The sequence below is a fragment of the Pelodiscus sinensis genome, chromosome 2, assembly GCF_049634645.1.
Source record: "Pelodiscus sinensis isolate JC-2024 chromosome 2, ASM4963464v1, whole genome shotgun sequence".
Taxonomy (NCBI): Eukaryota; Metazoa; Chordata; order Testudines; family Trionychidae; genus Pelodiscus; species Pelodiscus sinensis.
In genome coordinates, this window is record NC_134712.1 from 134727175 (window position 1) to 134751100 (window position 23926).

Below are 23926 nucleotides of genomic sequence, written 5' to 3' on the forward strand. Positions count from 1 at the left end.
CTTAAATCATAAGTGTTGTTGTTGATAAAAACTGAGGAAGCTAATATATTTGTGGTGTTAGCATATTAGGGCACGTCTAATGTTTATAGAAGCATCCTGAATTTTGAGAAATTGAGGAGGGACGTTGTTTTTGTTTTTTATTGTATTACTCATACATATGGCAAAACTGACATGAATTTGCAAAATATTGCAGTGTTACTGATTCACATTTTTCACCACAAAAAATTTTGACTGAAAATTTTTGCTCCACACAGATAATTATTTTTCTTTGCCCTTTTCAGTAACTATTGTTGGGGTAACATGAAGTCATTTAGCTTCTATCCTGGGGAGCCAGTAGTACTGAGTCAGCTATAAAGTTACTACATGGATGTAGTATATAGGGAGTAGAGTGGCTTATCTCCAAATTCTCCCTCTTTGCACAGCAGAATCGCACCAACTCTACTGCCAGAGGACTCACCATGATGATGGAGGCATAGGCTGGATTTGGCTCTCACTGTATGTGCACCTTACTCCATTTGCAAAATTAGAATAGCTGAGGGATCTAGAAGGCTTAGAGAGGGTAGTGATAGAACGCAGCTGAAGATGATTACAAGTTGAATCTCTTTAGTCCCACACTCCATGGTCCAACATGATTTTAGTTAGCCGGATGTCCACTTGTCATGGGTGTGGCAAAGTGTTCTGCCCAAGTTTCCCCCATAAAGTTTATTTACAGCCACCAGTCCTGCTTCTCAGTGTTCTGTGCTGTTATTTAGCTCTAATTAATCCTTAAATACCTTCTAAGAGCCCAGTAAGCAGTGGAAGTGTTGATAATGCTGCTAGACAATACTGACCTCCCATAGTTCAACAAATTCTCTGGTTTGGCACCAGTTAGATCTCAAGGGTGCCAAATTAGAGAGGTTCAACTTGTAGTTGGATTCTAGACCAATCCTTAGTGAGGAAAAGATAACTCTTTCAGTGATAGGAAATGAATTTGTTCAGTTAGTTATTAGAGGGCTCGTGTCACAAAACTGGTCATTACAGTTGATAATTTTATTAACACTCCTAGCAGAAGGGTCAAAGATTGAAAGGAGATGGAGACTAATAGTCCTTTGAGTCTGGGACGTAGGTACATAAGTGGAGCCATGCAGAAAAGCTTACTCATTGAGGCAGGGGCGATCATTTTGTTCAGTGTCTGCACAGTGCCTAGCACAGCGGGGTTCTACTCTTTCATTAGGTTCCTAGGCACAACAGTGATACAAAGACTAAGTACTTCTGCTGTCCATGTGATACCTTCTTTATAGTTAAATTAGGAGTGTCATCCTCCAGTATCTGTAACAATTTGTCACTTCAGCTGTAAATCACCTTTAATAAGGGGAAATAATAGAGCAATTATAGTTGAGAGTGAACTTCATTGGAAAGCTCTGTATAGACAGGACTGAACAATATATAGAGCAGTTAAAAATAACCCTTAAATAAAGGAAACTGTGTCTGACATACATATATCTTCTCATAATAGCAGAAGTGTTTCTGCAGAAGTATCTATACTTGAAAAGTTGGTATTCATGCAGAATGCTAGAGAAAATTGAAAGGCCTCTGTGCAGAGGGGGATATCAGCTCAGAACCCTTTTGGGGGGGTTGTAATAAAAAACATTCAGCTTCATCGGTAAGGAAAATCAGAAATACCTGTACTACAGGTACAATATGCTGTCCTAGGGAATACAATGCTTGTATTGCTATTGGCTGTAAGACGTAGGCATTTTGTGTTTTTTTAGAAAATGTAGGGAAGAACTTGACTATAAAATTAGGGAAATCCCTTGCTCCTACCACCTCCACACCCCTGGATCTGTTATCCTGCAGGTAAAATGAAATGTATTATTAAATCATCATTTCTCTCTCTCTCTCTCTCTCTCTAAAACAAATAAAACCTACAAAGTCGTCATCATCTTTTCCAACAAACATGAGCATTAAGAACAAGAAAAAATTCTGTATTCTTGCTTCTAAAAGCCTACAGAGAAATAACTGGGAGAGATTGTGAAAAATCAGTTGAAGATCGACAGCTAGATTAAAAAAGATACAAAATATTATTTATTGTACTGAATCAATAGCAGTTTGATACTGCTGTTTGACTTTTTTCAGTGTTTATCTGGGATTTAGAACTATAATTATTCGAATTTCAGAAATATTTCCCGCTGTGGTTGCTGAAGTTTTTAATATCTGACAATGTTATTAAATATGTAAAGCATGTGCCTCAACAATCCACAGAGAGATGGTTATTGAAGTCTGGAGTATGCCATTGTTGTTTTTAATTGCACATCAAATACTTGTACCTCAGAAATGGAAAAACATATCTTCAGCCTTTTTTTTTTTTTTTTGATGTCTTGGATACATATAGTTTCACAGTCACCCCTTTTTTCTCTTGACAATAGACCCCTAAAAGGCTTCAGTATTTAAAAGCACAGTGAAGCCTGGAGGACCCCAGGGTTTCTATATCCACTTGCTATTCTTGAAACATCCGTTGGTCATTTTTCATCCTTATTCCATAAACTGTAGCTATTGGGCACTGCAGATTAAAAATGAGTAAGACAGTACTTCTCTGTCTAGCTATTTTCTTGGGTTGAATTACAGAAATGAAGGAGAAGATTGCATATTGCCATGGCTCTTTGTAAAATTACATGGCTAGCTGCTATACAACACTTTTAGATAAAACCTCACAACATCACACTCAACTAAATAACAAAAAAGAAAAGAATGTCTCCTTATTGGTCAGCTTTAAGAATGTGCAATCCCTGGCTAACAACAAAAAAAGTCACACCAAATATTGTGGGCATATTTATCCTATGTTTTACTATAAAGAATACATTGTGATAAATACACTGCTTTTCGTAAAATAGTGGTTTATGTATTGACACCAATAGTAAATGTCACTGATACATTTAAATCATCGGTGTGTTTCTTAAATGTCCCTCATAGTGATTCTGAAATAAATAGAAAACAGAAAGAAAAAGGTGGCCTAAAAAGAGACATCACCACAATAGAGTCTTATTATATGATTTATGTTTTAGACCAGTGGTGGACAATAATTTTTGATTGGGGGCCACTCCAAGAATTTGGAAAGTGGTCAAGGGCTGCACTCTTTCATGATATTAATGGAGTACATGTGAGGTCTGGGATGGAGATTGCAAGTAGAACTTGGAGTAAGGGATTGGAATGCAGGTGGTGTGGGATCTAGAAGAGAGTTTGGGCAAAGGAGGGGATTGTGACTTGGGGCAGGACGATTTGTGACCTGTGGCAGAGGACTGGGGTGTTCAGAGTCTGGGAAAGGGTATGGTGCAGAAAGAAAGTCAAAGGGTTTGGGTTATATGGGGTAAAGAGGAGCAGAGGGTTGGGAGGGTCTGATGTGCCAGAGGCAGGCTCCTGCTGGAAGACCTATCTGGATAACTCCTGGCCAGCAGCCCAGCATGTTCCTCAGGCAGGCTTCCTGCCTGCCTGGCCATGGCAAGGCCACGTGGCTCTGTGAATAGCTACAAACCTGAAGGGAGAAGGAGGGGTATTTTGTGCACTGCCTGTTTTTCAAACAGGCAGCTCCCATTGGGTAGAAAGCAGCCAGTGGAATTGTCCTGGGGTTGGGGGGGGGGCAGTGTGCAAAGCCTCTCCCTGCCTCCCCCCTGGCTCACAGCTGTTCAGACTAACAGCCCTAACTCTCTCCATCCCCCCGCTCTCTGTTACTCACTCTCCCTCACCCGTACTCACTTTCACCAGGATAGGGTATAGGGTTAGAATGTGGGATGGGGTGCAGGTTCTGGAATGGGGCTGAGGGTTTTGGAGTTTGGAAGGGGGCTCAGGACTGAGCATGGGGCATAGTCACTGGAGTGCAGGAGGCTTTGAGGGGTGCAGGCTCTGGGATGGAGTTTGGGTGTGTGAGGGCTGAGGATTGGGGCAGGGAGTTGAGGCATAGGAGTTCAGAGTGTGGAAAGGAGAGCAGCTATGAATTCTGGGAGTGGTCTCAAGGTGGGGAATTGGGGTGCAGGAAGGGGTGAAGTATCTGGGCTCTAACTGGGCAACACTTACCTCAGGTGACTCTCAGAGGGTATGTCTACACTACCACCCTAGTTCGAACTAAGGTGGTTAATGTAGGCAACCGAAGTTGCAAATGAAGCCCGGGATTTAAATATCCCGGGCTTCATTTGCATCTTGCCGGGCGCCGCCATTTTTAAAGCCCCGGTAGTTCGGACTCCGTGCCCGTGGCTACACGCGGCACGGAGTAGGTAGTTCGGATTAGGCTCTCTAATCCAAACTACCGGTACACCTCGTTCCACGGAGTCTGAACTACCGGGGATTTAAAAATGGCGGCGCCCGGCAAGATGCAAATGAAGCCCGGGATATTTAAATCCCGGGCTTCATTTGCAACTTTGGTTGCCTACATTAACCACCTTAGTTCGAACTAGGGTGGTAGTGTAGACATACCCAGGGAGTGGTGCAGCAGCACTAAGGCATGCTCTATAGCTGTGGTCACCAACAGGTCGATCGCGATCGACTGTTGGATTGTGAGGCCTCGACCAGTCGATCGTGAGGCATCCTGTCTGCCCCGCCCCCATTTCCCTCCCACCCCCGAGATGCTCCACTACTTACCTCAAGTGAAAATGGAGGTAGTGGCGGCTTCCCGGGGATGGACAAAAGTCCTGCAGCTTAGCGCCACTTCCAGCGATTCTGGAAGTGCGCTAGCTGCTCTGCTGGGTGTACTGTGGGAGGGAGCATCGGCTCTCTGCACCGCACAGGAGGGGTGAGTCAGGCCCGGGGGAGGCGCGCGTGGGGGGGGGGGGGGTCTGCCCCGGGGCAGGTGCGCATGGGATTTCCCTATGCTGGGGAGGTGGTGGCCCCCGGGGAAGGTGCGCGTGGGGCTTCCCTGCGCTGGAGCGGGGGGGGTTGGCACCAGACAAGCATGCGCGGGGCTTCCCTGCTCCGGGGGGGGAGAGCGGCCGCGGGACAGGCGCACGCGCGTGGGGCTTTCCTGCATGGGGGTGAGGGGTCGGCCCCAGGGCAGGTGCATGCTGGTTTCCCTCTGGGGGGGGGGGAATCCTAGGAGGAGGCAGATGCAGGGGACTCTCTGCCTCCACTGACACCCCACTCCGTAGCCCCACTTCCCAGCCACAGAACACTATCCCCACTCCCTTGTCCCCAGCTACAGAACTCTGTCCCCACTCTCCTGTCCCCAGATACAGAATTCTGTCCCCACTCCCCTGTTCCAAGCTACAGAACTCTGTCCCTATTCCCGTCCCCACTCCCCGAACTCTGTCCCCACTGGCACCCTGTCCCCAGTTGCAGAAACGTGTCCCCACTGGCGCACTGTCCCCTGCTGCAGAACCCTGTCCTCTGCCCTCCCAGCACCCTGTTCCCTCTCCCCTGCCCCCAGCCGCAGAACTCTGTCTCCACAAAATGTATAATTATAAATGCTTAATTTTAGATTTAAATAGCATGAATAAAAAACAGACCATTTATTTCATAACTATAAATACATGATTTTAATTTTATATATCACATAATTTAAAAATAAACTGTTTAACAGAGCATGTAAGTAAGGGCTGGAGATAGCAAGTGATGGACAGAAGGAGAATAGAGAGGGCGGTGCTTCAAGGAAGGGGCGGGGCTTCAAGGAAGGGGCGGGGCGGTAGATCTTCGCCTGTTCTTAGATTTAAAAAGTGATCTTGGGTGTAAAAAGGTTGGAGACCACTGCTCTGTAGGAAAGAGAGATATTTCATAAGTATTGTACCTGCATGTTATGTACAGATAATATTAGAGCTTGTGGTGGCTAGTTATTCAAGTTCATGAAATAACTCCTATATCCTATCATTGTCTCTGCTTTGTATGGGCAGAGAGGCCTCTTAAGTGTTTGCTTAACATCTCATCCTTGAAGAGGAGAGGGAGCATGTGGAGGTCATTTCTGTAACTATGATTTCAAAGTCTGGCCTCTGTATTTTCTCCTCTTCCACCTTTCTCTTTATCTCCCCACTACCTGTGTTAATCCCAAATCATGTGAGTTGGTGGTTCCATTGGTGTCTGAAGATCAGTGCTTCATACTAGGGATGTTAAATATCAGTTAATTGAATAGTCGATTAACCTCATGAATTCTTATCAGTTAGTCGACTATTCTATAGTCCCCGGGCAGCTCCTGTCTGGGGGGGAAGGGATCTGAGCTCCTGGACCCGTCATGAGCCAGGCAGCCTGGCTGCCTGGCTCCTAATACACTTTAAATGCAGAGCTGCTGCGGGGGTAGGTCCAGGACTGAGTGCAAGGCAGGACTGAGCTGGGCTGCTGGCTAACCTGCTAAAAAAAATTTACTGGCAATGGGTGGGGGAGGGGGGAAATGCGTGTAGTCTATACCATTAACCTATAAGCTTTTGCTTGTCGGTTAATTGACTACACTATTATATCCCTACTTCATACTTCAGTATAGAACCCACCTTTGAAAATTCCCATAAAATAATTAATGTGTAGCTAGCCAACAAAGTCCTACCTCCTCCATAGGGAGCAGCTGTAACAAATGTACAGATGTAGGTACATGGCATTCTTAACTGATGCTTGTTCAATGTTGTCACATGAGAAATGTGCATTTATACAGTATTTCAGCAGACAGGATATCTGCAAAAGCATTTCACTCATTTGATATCTATAATATTAAAGTCTGACTTTGAGTTGATAAGGAATATCTTGGAGAAGAGGAGAGGATGATAGGGTTGCTTACTTACACATTATGTGTATAATGAAAATATTCACAATTTATTTAGATAAGGTAAAAATAATTACAAGTGGAGTTAACACATGCTGCAGGGCATAAAGTAACTGCTACCTGTCTGAGGTTAGGAAGAGGCCTTTCCCCCTATTTCTGTAGTTTACTTGTATGAGGATTTTATACCTTATTCTGAAATTTCTGCTAGTAGCCATTGATGGGAACAAGATAATAATTCAATGAGGCAGTTCCTGTGTCCTACAAACTTCTCTTTAGTGGGGACTTTACTTCAAGGTCCTCTTCACTTGTATTCTTTTCTGGCCTTCAAGCATACCTAGTTTCCAAAGGATCATTTTTTAACTTATTTATAGCTGTGATGAAGTTCAAATGTGATTGTGTATGCCAAGCCTGAAAAATAATAAATTTGATTTAGATAGATTGCTAGTATTACAGACACTGGCTTTTCTGATAATGGGATCTTAGCATTTCTACAATCTTTGTTATACATCTGAACTTCCCACATATTATAGACACATTTTTGTAAATACAGGCAGTCCCCGGGTTATATGGATCCAACTTACATCAGATCCCTACTTACAAACGGGGTGAGGCAACCCCGCACTAGCTGCTTCCCCCCAGCAGACCAGGGAGACACGAAGCTAGCGCCTCCCCCCCCCCCCCCCCCCCAGCAGACCAGGGAGATGCAGACCGGCTTTTCTCAGCAGACACCTGAGCTTGAGAATAAAGGACTGAGGGAAGTGAGGTGTGGGAGAATAAAACTGAGCTCTGGAGAAATGTTTGGCTAGAGTTTCCCCTACAATATGTACCAGGTTCGACTTACATACAAATTCAACTTAAGAACAAACCTACAGTCCCTATCTTGTACGTAACCCGGGGACTGCCTGTAACCTGTTTATATAATGATGTTCCCTAATATGACCCTTACTTTTAGAATGTGGTATTCATCTTTTTCCCTTGTTAAATGTAAGGACAAATATAAACCCCCATGAACAGACAAAGATTTGTTACTAATTAAATTTTTCAATTTCTGCATCTGTGCAATGTCCACATGACTGAGTTCAGCAAAAGTAGATTACATTTCCAGCAGAAATTGATTTTACTCATGCTTGTTGGGGGATGGGCAAAAAATGTATTGGAACATTTCTTAGTATATGTAGATTTTTTTTATTTATACCTCAAAGGACAATATATATAATTTACTATACTAAATTCTGTTTGTCAGAAAAGTGCATAATTCAATACAGTCTGTCTTACTTCCAGATGCACAGATGCTAAACAAATGGTGCTGAGTCTTTTTTGATGTATTGGCTTCTAGAGTTTTCACTTCTAGAAATTTCACTTTAAAGCTGAAAGTGGACAGAGAAGAGCTAAAGGAAGTTAGTACTGGTTATTTCAATAATTACAATTATATTTTGTTAATACTCATGTTTGATCTGACATTACAAGACAAATCAGGACTCTTCAGGTATCTTTGGAATCAAAAACTAAGTTTCTTCTTTGATAATGAAGCTCTTCTTTTTCTGGAGTTAACATTTTTATTGGTTTAATCATTGAAAAAAATAGTAGCCCAGTGTCTGAGAGTCTGTAATGCTGAAATGTTGGCTGTTCCCTCTGGGCGGTGCTGTTGCTGAAATGTTGGCTGTTCCCTCTGGGCGGTGCTGTTGCTGAAATGCTGGCTGTTCCCTCTGGGCAGCCCAGGTTGCATAGGGAGTACGGGACCGAAACGGCTGCTTGCACCGCTTGCTTCCCCACGGCGGCCCAGCTGAGCGGCGCAGAAATCAGCCAAGCGCCACAGAGGAGGGAAAAGGAGGCGGGGTGATGATGTACATGGCCAGAGGGTGGGGCCTAGCCGTGTATGTCACCACCCTGCCCCCCTTCGCCTCCCGCCATGGCGCTCGGCTAACTTCTGCGCCACTCAGTCGGGCCGCCGCAGGAGAGCCCAAATAGCCACTTGCTCCCCCGCGGCGGCCCGGCTGAGCTGCGTAAAAGTCAGCCAAGTGCCACGGCGGGAGGCGAAGGGGGGGGGGGTGACGTGTGGCATGACAGTGGCTCCAGGCCCTTCCCCCTCGCCGTGAACGTCACCGCCTTGCCCCCCCCTTCACCTCCCACCATGGTGCTCGGCTGACTTCTGCACCGCTCAGAGAGTATTTCAGCACATTCTAGATCAGTGTTTCTCAACCAGTGATACAAGTACCCTTATGGATACCTGAGAGAAGTCTGGAGGGGACGTCAACACAACTGAAATTTGGAGAACACTGACATTTTGTGTTTAGTTTTACAGCGCTTTATTATTTTCGTACATTTTACACCCAAAAATTTCATCATTTGCCCGGCTACAATTAAGTTGTTTAAACAAATGTGTTGCAATGGTAGAAAAAATTTAGGGGTACTTCTTAAAAAAAGGTTGAGAAACACTGTTCTAGATAATAAGCAGCATCAGCCACGTTCTTCAGTCATATGAACTCAATGGCTCATAAGTGCATACATTCTTTAGTCATTAGACTATCTCTTAAGATTCAGAGCTGATGCCAAATTTGGGAAAGTGGTATTGCAGTCCTTGCTTACATAGACTATACAGCCCTGCTTTTCAAACTCCTTGAGAGTCACTTAGGGTATGTCTACACTACTGCACTAATTCGAACTAACTTAATTCGAATTAGTTAATTCGAACTAAGCTAATTCAAACTAGTGCATCTAGACCTAAAAACTAATTTGAACTAGCATGTCCACATTGAGTGGACCCTGAACTGAAGTTAAGGTTGGCCAGAAGCAGTGCCGGCAGGGCATCAGGTTAGGACTTAGAGCGTGGAGCTGCTGTCTCAGGCTAGCCAAGGGCTGTGCTTAAAGGGACCCGACCCCCACCCCGGACAGACAGTTCTCAGGGGTTCCCCACTCGCTTGTCTACCTCGATGAGGGACAGCAAAGCAGTCCTTGCTTGGAGTGCCCTGAGTGTCGCAGGCTGCCATCCAGGGGGGGGTCAATCGGAGGGCTGCAGGAGAGCTTCCACCCCAAGGAGCCCAAAGAGCCACCCCAGTCCTCCCCATCGGGGGCTGGTACCCCATTCCTCCCTCACCTCCTTCCACTTACCCCTTCCTAGCCCCCCTTCCTGACATACAAAATAAAGGACACGTGTTCAAAAATAGAAACTCTCTTTATTGAACAAAACTCGGGGAGATTGGGAAAGGAGGTGGGAGAGGAGAAGAGAGAGGGTGGGAGAGGGGAGGCGGAAACCTGGGAGGAGGGAGCTGGAAGGGGGAAGCCAAAGGAAGAAGGAGGAGGGGAAGTATCAAACTATGGTAAGCCATATCTTCAGTACTGTGTACAGATGTGATCTCACCCCAGAAAAGATATTTTGGCCTTGGAAAGGGTTCAGAAAAGGGCAACTAAAATGATCAGGGGTTTGGACCAGGTCACATATGAAGAGAGGCTAAAGAGACTGGGACTTTTCAGCTTAGAAAAGAGGAGACAGAGGGGGAATATGATAGAGGTCAATAAAATCATGAGTGGTGTGGAGAGGGTGCATAAAGAAAAGTTCTTCATTAGTTCCCATAATAGAAGGACTAGAGGACACCAAATGAAATGAATGGGTAGCAGGCTTCAAACTAATAACAGAAAGTTGTTCTTCACAAAGCAAAGAGTCAACCTGTGGAACTCCTTGCTGCAGGAGGCTGTGAAGGCTAGAATTATAACAGAGTTTAAAGAGAAGTTACATAAATTCATAGAGGTTGAGTCCATGGAGTGGTATTAGCCCGGGGTAGAAATGGTGTCCCTGGCCTCTGTTTGTGGAAGGCTGGAGATGGATGGCACAAGACAAATGGCTTGGTCATTATCTTCAGTCCATTCCCTCCAGGGTACCTAGTGTTGGTCGCTGTCGGCAGACAGGCTACTGGGCTAGAAGGACCTTTGGTCTGACCCAGTACGGCCATTCTTATGTTCTTATGTTCTTATGTTCTAAGCTCAGGGCTCAGGGTCAGGGTCTCACTGGACCACCTTGATTTTCATGCAAACCTGCTCCTGGGTGGCCAGGCTGGCAGCTCTCCTGCCCTAGATGGCCACTTTCCTGTGCCTAGTGCGGAGGTCGTGGATGTTGGAGGCTTCCCCCCAAACCTCGATGAGGTCCACGATGTCCGCACTAGACTAGGCGGGCGCCCGCCTCTTGTGGCCCTGGGCAGGTTCCTGGGAGCCGCCAGCCTGGTCCCGGGAAGAGGCGGAGGGCTGGGTGGCAGCGGGTGGCTGGCTCACGTCGTGCCAGGTGCAGGGTCTGCTGGCTGGGTGCTGGCAGGCTTGCACCTGGCACGGGCACCGTAGCCAGACCGTGCCTGCTTAAGGGCTCCGGGGCCGGGAGGTAGGCAGATGAGTTTCCCTGGTGGTGCCCAGAGTGGCCACCAGGGCGAGCTGGGGAGGGCTACCCTCCCACTAGTTTGAATTAAGTGGCTACACAGCCCTTAATTCGAACTACTTAATTCGAACTAGACGTTAGTCCTCGTAGAATGAGGTTTACCTAGTTCGAATTAAGCACTCTGCTAGTTCGAATTAAGTTCGAACTAGCGGTTTGTATGTGTAGCGCCTATGAAAGTTAATTTGAACTAACGTCTGTTAGTTCGAATTAACTTTGTAGTGTAGACATAGCCTTAGAGGGGAGTTGACACAACCACTTAAAGAAAAAAAGAACCCTTACTTACCTGCTCTCTAATGGTGGTTCTTTAAGAAGTGTTGCACATATACATTCCACAACACACTTTCCTTCCTCTCATAAGAACATAAAAACAGCCATACTGGGTCAGACCAAGAGTCCATCCAGCCCAGTATCCTGTCTGCCGACCATGGTCAATACCAGATGCCCCAGAGGGAGGAAACACAGCAGGTAATCATCACATGATCCCTCCCCTATCACCCACCAGCAGAGAAACCGAGGCTAGGGACACCATTCCTACCCATCCTGGCTAATAGCCATTGATGGACCTAACCTCCATAAATCTATCTAACTCTTTTTTGAACCCTGTTAAAGTCCTAGCTTTCACCACATCCTCTGGCAAGGCGTTCCACAGGTTGACTGTGTGCTGAGTGAAGAAAAACTTCCTTTTGTTTGTTTCAAACCTGCTCCCTATTAATTTCATTTGGTGACCCCCTAGTTCTTATATTGTGGGAATAAGTTAATAACTTTTCCTTATTCACTTTTTTCATACCAGTCATGATTTTATAGACTTCTAGCATATCCCCCTCAGTCTCCACTTTTCTAAGCTGAAAAGTCCAAGTCTTTTTAATCTTTCTTCATATGGAAGAAACCCTTTCCAAACCCCTCTCAGCACTGGAGTCTATACTTCCTAGATTCTGGTGTGAAGGAAGTGAAGGGGGGCCAGAGCGTCTCTGACCTTATACCTTCAGCTGAGAGCACTAGCATCCAGAAAGCACGTGTGTCACCCTGTTGGGAACAGTTGTGGGGAAGATTCTCTGGGTTCAGGGCATTAAGGCCACATTTTTGCTATGCAGAGGATCGACGCTGGTACAGTCAATCTTTCAGAGTTTGATTTAACAGGTCTAGTAAAAACCTGCTAAATCAAACTCAGAGCATGTCCTCATGGGTGCGATTACTCCTGCTTCTCAAGAGCAGTAAGAGAAGTCAGTGGGACCATTTGCTTCTGTCATCCTCCAACAGGGGAGGCCATGTGGTAATTCAAAGTAAGGTACATTGACTAGGGATGTAATAGTGTAGTCGATTAACCAATTAACCAATAAACAAAAAGGAATACACATTTTCCTCCTCCTTCCCTTGGCAGTACATTTTTTAGCAGGCTGCCCAGCTTAGTCCTGGCTCATGTCTGGTCCAGGACCTACCCCTGCTGTGGCTCTGCATTTAAAGTGTTTTAGGAGCGAGGTAGGCAGGCAGCCTGGCTCAGTTCTGGCTTGTGCTGGGTCCAGGAACTCAGATCTTCCCTAAACAGGGGCTGCTGCCACTCCATATGTCTGCCTCTTTATCAGAGCAGCAGTGCAGGGTGACAGACAGACAGTCCCCGAGGGGAGCTGGGTTTTAAACTGCCTCCCTTCATGGTCCAGCTCCCACCTGACACTGTGTGCAGCTGCCTCTGATATAGGTGTGTGCGGCTGTTGGGGGGCTTATCCCTTCATCTTCCAACTTGCCTGGTCCTTCTCATGTGATACAGAAGCAGCAGCACGGAGTGGCAGTGGGGCCCCCCAGGAGTGAGGCCGGAGTGCACTGCCTGCCAGCTCCACCCCCAGGGACTACAGAATAGTCGACTAACTGATCAAAATTCATGAGGTTACTCAACTATTCAAGTAACCGATATTTAACATCCCTAACATCGACTCCAGCTATGTAAGTACTGGAATGGGTTACCTAGGATGGTGGTGGAATCTCCATCCCTAGAAGTTTTTAAGTCTTGGCTTGACACAAAGCCCTAGCTGGGTTAATTTAGTTGGGATTGGTTCTGCTTTGGGACGGGGGCTGGACTTGATGATCTCCTGAGGTTTCTTCCAGCTCTATGATTCTATGAATTAATGCAGCTGGAGTTGCATGTGTTAATTCAACCTTCCCCTGTAGTGTAGACCTTGCTTAGTAGGCACATGGCCAGAATGTAATGGATTTGAGCATGAAACCTCAAAGAAGAGCAGTAATAGAACTTGTTCTATTACAAGTAAGGAACTTAGAATGTACAAGTAAGAAACATTCTTTTCTAAAAGTGAGATCATTTTAAAGATGTCAAGAGGAGCATCCAAAAAGTGTGGCACCCCAAAAATCTACAGATTAAACCTCTTTAGTCTTGCATCCTCAGGACCTGACCAATGTTGAAACAGAGAATTTGCCAAACCATGGGTGGTCATTCAGGACCAGTCAGGTCCTGAGGATGCTGGACCAGGGAGGTCCAACCTGTACAAATTACATTTTTCTCTACTGAAATGGCAATGTATGATTTTTTTCATGTCATGCTAATACAATGAAATAGAATGGCCATCTTGTATGCAATGGAATAACAAAATAGAAATACTATTAAATGAATGTCAGTGGCAGCAGATTATAGCAGATGAATCATAATTACAGCCTTGTGACCGTTTTGCTTTGTTTTTTGCAAATGTGCAGGAATAATAGGAAATAAAATGAAAACCAATGTATATAAAACTAACTGACAAAAAAAAAAACCCTCACCCTGCAGTAGCAGCTGGCACACAGATCACAGTGTCATTTGCTCAGATTTGACGTGCATGTTCCTCCATCGTTTATGGCAGAGAAGCAACTGAGCCAAATCTGACTAGCCCTGCAACCCCATGTAGTAGCTGACAATGTCCAGAATGCAGAACTGGACCAAAATCCATAAGATAGGAGCCACTGCTGCAGGGTAAGGGGAGTGGGGGAGAGAGAGAGAGAATAATTAAGGAATCCATCTTCAAACATCTGGAAAATAATAAGGTGATAGGTAACAGCCAGAATGGATTTGTAAAGAATAAATCATGTCAAACCAATCTGATAGCTTTATTTGATAGGATAGCGAGTCTTGTGGATAAGAAAGAAGCGGTGGACGTAGTACAGGCAGTCCCCGACATAAGTCGGATCCGCACTTACGAATGGGGCTTTCTCGCCCCGGAGCTCGCAGGCAGCGGTCTGCCACCTCAACCTCCGGGGCGAGAAAAGCTGCACCCGGTGCCCCTGGTCTGCTGGGGACCATCTTCAGCAGACCAGGGGCACCGCGAGCAAAGCTGCAGCCGCCAGAGCAAAGCCTCAGAAGTGCGAGACCCCGCCACGGCTGCGGCTTTGCTCGTGGTGTCCCTGGTCTGCTGGGAACCGTCTCCAGCAGACATGGGGCACCGCGAGCAAACCCACCGTGGCTGCGGCTTTACTCCCCGTGTCCCTGGTCTGCTGGGGGGGGGGGGGGCGCAGCTAGTGTGCCACCCCCCCCCCCAGCAGACCAGGCTTTTGTTGTGGACCCTGGGGCAGAGCAGCTGGGGCGCTGCTGGTTGGTCCCGCAGCGCCGCTCTGGGCACTACTGGAGCAACCCGGCAGCACCCCAGCTGCTCTGCCCCAGGCGTCCTGATTCAGCCACTGCTGGTCAGTTTCAGCAGCGGCTGAATCAGGACGCCTGGGGCAGAGCAGCTTGGGTGCTGCTGGGTTGGTCCAGTAGTGCTGAGGAGCGGCGCTACTGGAGCAACCCAGCAGCACCCCAGCTGCTCTGCCCCAGGCGTCCTGATTCAGCCGCTGCTGAAACTGACCAGCGCTGACTACAGGAAGCCCGAGGCAGAGTTGCTCTGCCCCGGGCTTCCTGGAATCAGCCGCTGATCAGTTTCAGCAGCAGCTCACTTGGGGACTTGAGGTTCTTAAGTTGAATCTGTATGTAAGTCAGAACTGGTGGTCAGTTTCAGCAGTGGCTGAATCTGGACGCCAGTTCCGACTTACATACAGATTCAACTTAAGAACAAACCTACAGTCCCTATCTTGTACGTAACCCGGGGACTGCCTGTATACCTAGACTTTAATAAAGCATTTGATATAGTTTCACATGACCATCTTATCAGTAAACTAGGGAAATACAACCTAGATGGGACTACTCTAAGGTGAGTGCATAATTGGTTGGGTAACCATTCTCTGAGGGTATGTCTACACTACCCCGCTAGTTCGAACTAGCGGGGTAATGTATGCATACCGCACTTGCTAATGAAGCCCGGGATTTGAATTTCCCGGGCTTCATTAGCATAAGCGGGGAGCCGCCATTTTTAAATCCCCGCTGCTTCGAACCCCGTGTAGCGCGGCTACACGGGGCTCGAACTAGGTAGTTCGGACTAGGGTCCTATTCCGAACTACCGGTACTCCTCGTGAAACGAGGTGTACCGGTAGTTCGGAATAGGCACCCTAGTCCGAACTACCTAGTTCGAGCCCCGTGTAGCCGCGCTACACGGGGTTCGAAGCAGCGGGGATTTAAAAATGGCGGCTCCCCGCTTATGCTAATGAAGCCCGGGAAATTCAAATCCCGGGCTTCATTAGCAAGTGCGGTATGCATACATTACCCCGCTAGTTCGAACTAGCGGGGTAGTGTAGACATACCCTGAGAGTAGTTAGCAATGATTCACAATCATTCTGGAAGGGCATGACAAGTGGGGCTTCCCAGGGATCAGTTTTGAAACCAGTTCTGTTCATTATTCTCAACAGTTTAGATGATGGCATAGAGAGTATGCTTATAAAGTTTGCAGATGATACCACGCTAGGAGGGGTTGCAAGTGCTTTGGAGGATAGGGTCATAATTCAAAGTGATCTGGACAAACTGGAGAAATGGTCTGAGGTAAATAGAATGACGCTCAATAAGGACAAATGAAAAGTAGTCCACTTAGGGAGAAATAATCAGTTTCACACATACGGAATGGGAAATGACTGCCTAGGAAGGAGTATTGAAGAAAGGGTACCACAAGGTAAATATGAGTCACCAGTGTCATGATACTGTTCCAAAAAACAAACATCATTCAGGGATGCATTTCACAGGAGGGTTGTAAGTAAGGCATATGAAGCCATTCTTCCACTCTACTCTGGGCTGATGAGGCCTCAACTGAAGTATTTTGTCCAGTTCTGGACACCACATTTCAGGAAAGCTGTGGAGAAATTTTACATAAGAACAGCCATTCTGGGTCAGACCAAAGGTCCATCTAGCTCAATATCTTGTCTTCCAACAGTGACCAATGCCAGATGCCCCAGAGGGAAGGAACACAACAGGTAATCCTCACGTGATCCCTCTCCTGTCATCCATTTCCAGACAAACACGCTAGGGACACTATTCCTACCCATCCTGGCTAATAGCCATTGATGGACCTAACCTCCATGAAATCTATCTAGTTCTTTTTTAAACCCTGTTAAAGTCCTATTCTTCACAATATAGAGGTGGAGCCTGAGAAAAACAACAAAAATGATTAAAGGTCTGGAAAACATGATGTATGAGAGAAGACTGAAGAATTGGGTTTAATTGGAAAAAGAGAAGACTGAAAGGGGACATGATAGCAGCTTTCAAGTACCTTAAAGGGTGTTATAAGGAGGAGGGAGAAAACTTATTCTCCTTAACGTCTGATGATAGGACAAGAAGCAATGGTCTTAAATTGCAAGTTTAGGTTGGAATTTGGAAAAAAAAAAATTCGAACTGTTAGGGTGGTTAAACACTGCAATAAATTGTTTAGGGAGGTTGTGGAATCTCCATCATTGGAGATATTTAAAATCAGAGTAGATAAATATCTATCGGGGTGATCTAGATGGTGCTTGGGGCAGAGAACAGGACTTGATGACCTCTCAAGGTCTCTTCCAGTTCTAGTCTTCTATGATTGTATGAGAGGCATTTGTCATTGAATCTGCTACTTGACATGTAACAGTTCCAGTGTTTATAAGCAGAAACCTGCATATAACTGGAAAATGCAACATCTTCATAATTTCTCACAAGCATTCTACATTTTTGACTTTCCATTTTTGATTATTTTATGTTTGTCATAGAAAAAAAGGTTCTTTGTTTTCCAAATCAAACACAGGTAAATTAAATGTGTCTGCTTTCAATGTTGCATTTAAAAATATTATGTGGACCAAGACAATATTTTCCTTTTCTTTTTTTCCCATTTTATACTTAATATTTACAAAAATTTCTTGTGAATTTGGTACTCATGAAAGCTACCAGATTGGAAGCTGATGAAATCATAATCCACTATTTAGGTACATACTTAATTACATGCATGCTTCCTCTGCCCACCAATTTTGGGGAGAAGGTAATGTGAACTTCACAACAGTTCATTCCTTGACCTGACCCTGCCAGCTAGTAAATAGTTATGATGATGATGATGATTATGCAAACATCTGTCCAGTGGAAAATGGGCGAAGGCCACTAGGTCATTTCAAATTAGGCTGCAGCTGACAATTAATTATTTTGGTTGAAATACTTTAGATCTAGTTTCAGAAGTGACACGTTCCCATTTACTTTACTTGGAGCTGTGGGTGTTTGACAGTTATGAAAATCAAACCCAAGTTTTTTCAAATTGGACTACCAGAAACTGAGTAATCCAAATTGGTAGCTTTCTTGAAAATATTAACTCTGATCATGACAAAATGGGCTAGATACCATCTAGTTTCCTAATAATGAAAGGTTTTATGGCCTCAGTTCAACACATGACCATCCCTTTTCGCAAAATACTTGAGCATGTGCTTAACTGTAACATGATTGATTTCAATGGGTCTTAAGCACAAGTGCAACATAAAGCTTAAATGTTTTGTTGAAGTTGGGTCTGCATTACATTGCCAGTTCTCTGCCAGTGCTTCTGTACTAGATCAATATTAAGTGCTTTTCTGTAAGACAAGTTGTAGCACCCAAGGATGTAAATTTACAGCACTGTAGTATGACTCACAGTAACTGTGTGAACACTGTTGCCATACACTGGGGAAAAAAAATTCCCTAGTGCAGAACTTTAAGAGCATCACATCAGTGTCCATATGAGACAGTTAGAGCATGGCAGATTGGCATGCTGTGAATTTACCTAGCTTGCCATGCACTAAATCGTCAGATACATGTACCCTGTGTCGGGGGCTCTCAGCATTTGTCTTTCTGAGGCTCCCCAGCATGCTGTAAAAGCACCACAGACTCCCTGTGCCACAACAACTGTGTTCCTGCCTATAAAAGGCAGGGTCAGGCTTAGGGGATAATAAACAGGGCCCCATTCCAGAGGGGGCCCTACAAAGCTAAGTTGCTCAATCTTCAGTGTCAACCCCAGGTGCCAAGGCTCAGAGTCCCAGACTTCAGCCCTGGGTAATGGTGTTCATCTTTCTGCCCTGGGCCCCAATGAATGTCAGCCCTACTTGGCGGGCCCCATCTCCCCTCTCCTTCTGACACCTACTTGCAGCCCCCCAGGTGGCCTCAGGCTTCCAGCTGAGAATTGCTACTCTGAGTCATAGGTGTTAGACGTTGTGGATGGAAATGAAAAAAGAAATCTGTAATTCTGAATTTATTATCAATGTACTTGAAACATCAGACAGGATGTAATAAACATTTTAAAAATATTTCAATAAGGATACGTTAGACAGCTATCAGCCTTGTGGTTTTTACTGTCAAATAAAGCTAATATCTAACCTAAGTATTTTTCCCATAAAAAAGGGTAATGCCTTCAAAAGGAAGGTCCTGAATTTAATTTCCTTATATGCTTGCTACCTGGACATAAATAAAAAAGATTTGCATTCAAGGCATTTACATATTCACCTAGCACTTCTTTATCCAGGGAAAAAGATTCAAGATCTAAAATCTGTTTTCCCATTAAAAAGTATATACAGGTTGGACCTCCTTAGCCTGGCACCCTTGGGACCTGACTGGTCCAGGATGAGAGATTTTGCTGGACCAGGGAAGGTCATTTCTGGGCCCACCCCTGCCAATGGTCTCCCTAGCCATGGCCTGGCCAACAGCCTCCTGGCCGGCTTCCCCCTTCTGCTGGCCCCTCTGCACGCAGGGCTCCTGGACCCACCATGCAGCCTCGCCTCTGGCACTCACAGCCCCACTGCCGGGCTCCATCCCCATAGGGGCAGGCCTTCTGCTGGGGTCCAACTGTGCCTCTGGGTGATAAGCCCTGCTTGTGCTTCTGCCTTGCTGGGCACCCCACTTCCTCCTGATCTCACCAGGCAGCTCTGCAGGGTGTCAGCAGTGCTGCTGGGCTTTTTGCTATGCCACTGGGCAGCCCCGCTCCCAGGTTCCTGTCCCCACCACCAGGCAGCCCCCGGTCAGGCTCCCAGCCCTGCAGGGCAGTCGAGCTGCCTCCCAGTCCCACTTGGCAGCTGTGGTACTTGGCGGTTGTTGGGCTGCCAGGCTTCCAGTTGTGCTGTTGGGCAGCTCCACTCCCTCCTGATCTCATGGGGCAGTTTCTCTGCTTGACACCAGTCCTGCTGCCTCTCATCCCCACGCCTCTCGGTGTCTGCACTCGGAAGCAGCCCTACTGCTGGTCTCCTAGTTTTACTGTCACAGGATAGTCCCGCTATTGGGTTCCAGCCCCGCTGCAGGACTTCAAGCCACCGGCCCTCCACTGGTACTTTCTGGTCCTGGGACATCCATGGTCCTGCTAGACCAGGGATATTGCCAGGTTAGAGTCCTGGTTAAGAGAAGTTCAACCTGTGTTCATATACTCACATATACAAAGACATAGATCTATATTGGTAGCAGTTAAAACTTTTATTTTATGGGCAGATAACCATGGATAATATCCTAGTCCCCATTACAAGTGAAGGAAATAAATGTTTGAGTTAGTAATATCCTACCCTTGCGTAAAAAGGTGCAAGAAAACTTCTTAATTGTGAAAATTGTAATTGAATCTTTACCTCTATGTAATTAAGAACAACTTACCGACTTTTGCAGTGGATTCTCTGACACTGAACATTCTTAAATCAAGAATGGATGCTTTTCTAAAAGATACATTCTAGGATTGTTTGGGGCTGTTTTGTGGCCAGTGTTATCCAGCAGGTCAAACAAGTTGATCGCCATGCTCTCTTCTGGCTTTGGAATCTAATTAATTACCCTAACAATGCATATGACTGAGTGACTGTAAACTTTTCTGGTAGTTCTTGACATGTAAAGGAGAAATAGAAAGAGCATGCATAGTAGTGAAGAATACTTACTATACATATTATTACTCAATTTACCTTAACTATGCTTTTTCTTCCACAGCAAAAAATATACCTATGCTATACTACCTACTGTATATTCCTAAGAATTTCCATCATTCCTACTCAGTCTGAACGATGAACATAATTTCTAGCTTGATCAATTTTAAGCATCATCATTAAGTAGAGCTAACTCACCACTCTGAATAAGTACCAAAAAACTTCCAATAGGGGAAGGGGCTAAGGAGGCAGTTGTCCTGGGGCCCAGCAATTGAAAAGGGGGGCTGCTACCATGACAGTAGCAGCAGCTGTAGCCCCAGGTCCTTTAAATTGCCGCAAGAGCCCCATGTGGCACAGCTCAGGTAGCGCTAAGGGACCTAGAACTGAGTGCTGCTGCCCTCCATTGACTAGGGCCCAGTGAAGCCTGTCGCCAACCCTGACTCGCATTGATTTCAGCTGGAGTTACACAGGCAAAAGAATGATAGAAACAGGCCCTGCAAATTCCAGCTGAATTGAATGTGATCTTTTTGGTCCTTCTTCCAACTTCCTAAATGCTTTTAATGCTCTTACAATTAAAAGATACTCAACTGTTAGGCTCTCATGCTACAACCACTCATTTGTATGCTTAGTTTTACTTACCTACAAAGTTCTATTGATATCATTGAGAGTCCACCTCTTGAGTTAATGATATCAAGAGGTATCTAACTGAATGATCAGGGTCATAAACCAGAAATAAAATAAGATATATCTTTTTAGAGACATTTTTTTTCATTTCTAAAAGCAACTTTTCCTCTTCCTATTTGAAAATGAAGGGGCCATACAGGAGGGGCAGTTATAAATTAGGATTTTTTTAAATATTACAAGGCAAAGCATTGCCTTTTGCGTTTGTTTTTGTTTTATCAATTATTTAAAATGACAGGGCAAAATTTCACATTAAAACTTGTATATGCCAATAACTGATCAGAATTTTGTTTTATTTCTCTGCTTTCCAAATTATCCAAATTTAAAATATTTATAGTAAATTAACACTTTTTATGATTGGGTCCTAAAGGTTACTAGCTAGGATTCTTTTATCAGCTTCGTCGTACAGACTAGGATTATATCTGAATGGTAGTGCTATACTACAGAGTTTTTCTAAAGTTTCAGGTTTTTTTTATAATTTAGCTAAGATTTGGGTTTTTTCTAATGTATGCTTTTTTCTTTTCTTTTCTTTTTTTTTACAGTTCAACAGAAGAACAGTTTAATTGGCAAACGCAAGGTAAAGTACATCCTGGCTCAATTCTGTATCTACATATATTTCTCTACTAATGTTTATGTAATTTAAAACAGGGGAAAATCAAAAGAATCATGGATTTTATATGCTAGTCTTCATCAAAATTATTTATAAATTATCCCCATAGAGAAGTGATTGTAGAAATGGAGAGTGTAGCGTACAACATTTCTGACTGTAGTCAGACTGAAAACTGTCTCGGTAATTAAACCTGAGTTTTCTCAATACACTTCTTAATAGCAAACGCCATACTTTTGAAGACTAGTGTGTGAAAATATGAATGATGCTGGGCCTGCCCATTTCATCATAAATGTTACCATTCCCTTGACTTTCTGTGAAATTTCACTGTTTTTATCTTTTGTATTTTCTTTATATTCTTTAACCATTTTTATATTTTTTTATTATAGACGGTCAGAAGGATATAGAGGATGAGCTCACAACTGGTCTCGAGTTGGTGGACTCCTGTATTAGATCACTGCAGGAGTCAGGAATACTTGATCCACAGGACTATTCAGCTAGTGAAAGTAAGTTTCCAAGAATTAGCTTTTCTTTGTCTGGAGCCACAGAATCCAGAACTGTGATTCAGAGTCCTTTCTGTTTTTAAGTACATTGTGCCATAATGATTTTCTCATCTCATCTGTCAACATTGGCAGCAGGCGATATAGACTGATTTATCTGTGCTTATTATCTACTTCCTTATGTGGATTGCAATCTGTAAAGAGCTCCCAAGCACTTCAGGAGCTATGGTCAAAAACCAAATAATTAGATAACTATTACTTTAAAGAATATATCACCTCATATTATAAGAATGTGACATCCAAGAGTATCATATTTGAAGATTTCAGTATCTGCGCTAGATGATTTTTAGCCAACAGGATTACCGTATGCAAAGGAGATGAAATAAAATGTATTCAGATTGGGTGAATCATCATAATTCCTGATATCACACAGTTTCACCACACATCTATCAAGCAATGCAAGAGATGGCCCTCAAGATGAGTTATAAGCAGTAGAGGCTTGCAAAATTATAGGTATTTGCTTTATATCCACAGATATCCATATTCATGGATATTGATGCAGATAGCTGAAATTCATTTTTATGGACGTGAATACAAATTTTTTTTATCTAGAACTTTGCAAATTTGTGGATATCTGCTTTATATCCATTGATCATTTTTGCAGATGTGGATAACAATTTAATAACCACACAGAGTTCTAATGAGCAGATAATGGCATCCTGACAGATTTCAGAGGTGATGACTGCATTAGCCAAAACCACTAGAGCACCTTAAGACTTCTGTCAAAGGAGATGGACTGGTTGCTGAATGGCCAAACTGTATTTTCAGACCTGTGCAGTGGGGTAGCTGGGTCCTTTGCCATAATGAGCAACTTGTGAATTAGTTATGGATCAGGCCTGCCTTTGGAGAACTCTCACTTTGACTTGAAAAGGTACATGGTAGCTGCCTTGATTAGGGCCCGGCTGGGGAGAGAGACAGATTGGCTGAGGAGCAGAAGTGGGTGAACAGGGACTGACTGGGCAAGGATACTGGAACTGGCAGTATGAGGAGGAAGACTGTGATTGGCTGTGTGAGATTGCATCTTGCTAGGCAATGAGACTATACCTCTTTTGTTGCCAGAGGGACAAGGACCCCCTCATTGAGCAGTGGTGTGTGGAGCCAGGCCGTGCTCCCCTCTTCCACCTGAAGTCAGTGGGCAGGACAGAAAATACAAAAGTTGGGTCAGGCAGAAAGGGCGGGATTGAGAGATACCCTGCCGAGAGCTTTGCTCGCACTAGGATCCCTGCCTCCTGAGTTCTGGCCAATGAAAGGGACCTGGAGCAGATGGGAGGGTGCTGGCAGCTAGCCTCCTTGCAGAGTTGTCTGAGGTGGAGGCTTGCAATTCACATAACATGGCTGGCATCTCCTGGCCCCATTGCTAACCCATTGCCTGGCAGCTGCCCGGCAGACACAGCCCTTTGAATATAAACAGTTGAAAGGGCTCACACCTCCCGGGCAGCTCCCAGGCAACAGGTCAGTGGGACTGAGAGCTGCCAGCCCTTTCAATTGCTTCTGTTTAAAGGGCTTGCGCCTGCCAGGTAGCTGCCAGGCCATGCAGAGGGCAGGGGTCAGCAACCTTTCAGAGGTGGAGCGCCAAGATCTGACTTATTCACCTCTATGTATGGGTCCGAGTGCTGGTGATACTCTTTAAAGTCAGTAATAGTCCCACTTACAGCAGCTTCATTAATAAATAAATTAAGATGCAGATCTTAGCTTTTAGTGCAGGGGTCGGCAACCTTTCAGATTTAACCTATTCACAGATCTGTATGCCAGTG

At 44.9% G+C, this 23926-nt stretch overlaps 1 protein-coding gene across 5 annotated transcripts in view; it reads left to right on the top strand.

The window, feature by feature from the left end:
- The window catches only part of CTNND2 (catenin delta 2), a 1073049-nt gene that overhangs the window by 545193 nt on the left and 503930 nt on the right, over window positions 1-23926 (top strand). For all 5 annotated transcript variants that reach the window (XM_006120137.4, XM_006120139.4, XM_075921468.1 and 2 more), the window contains 2 exons: window positions 21548-21582; window positions 22002-22118. In XM_006120137.4, the coding sequence (XP_006120199.1) occupies window positions 21548-21582; window positions 22002-22118 (152 nt within the window). The remainder of the gene's footprint in view (window positions 1-21547; window positions 21583-22001; window positions 22119-23926) is intronic.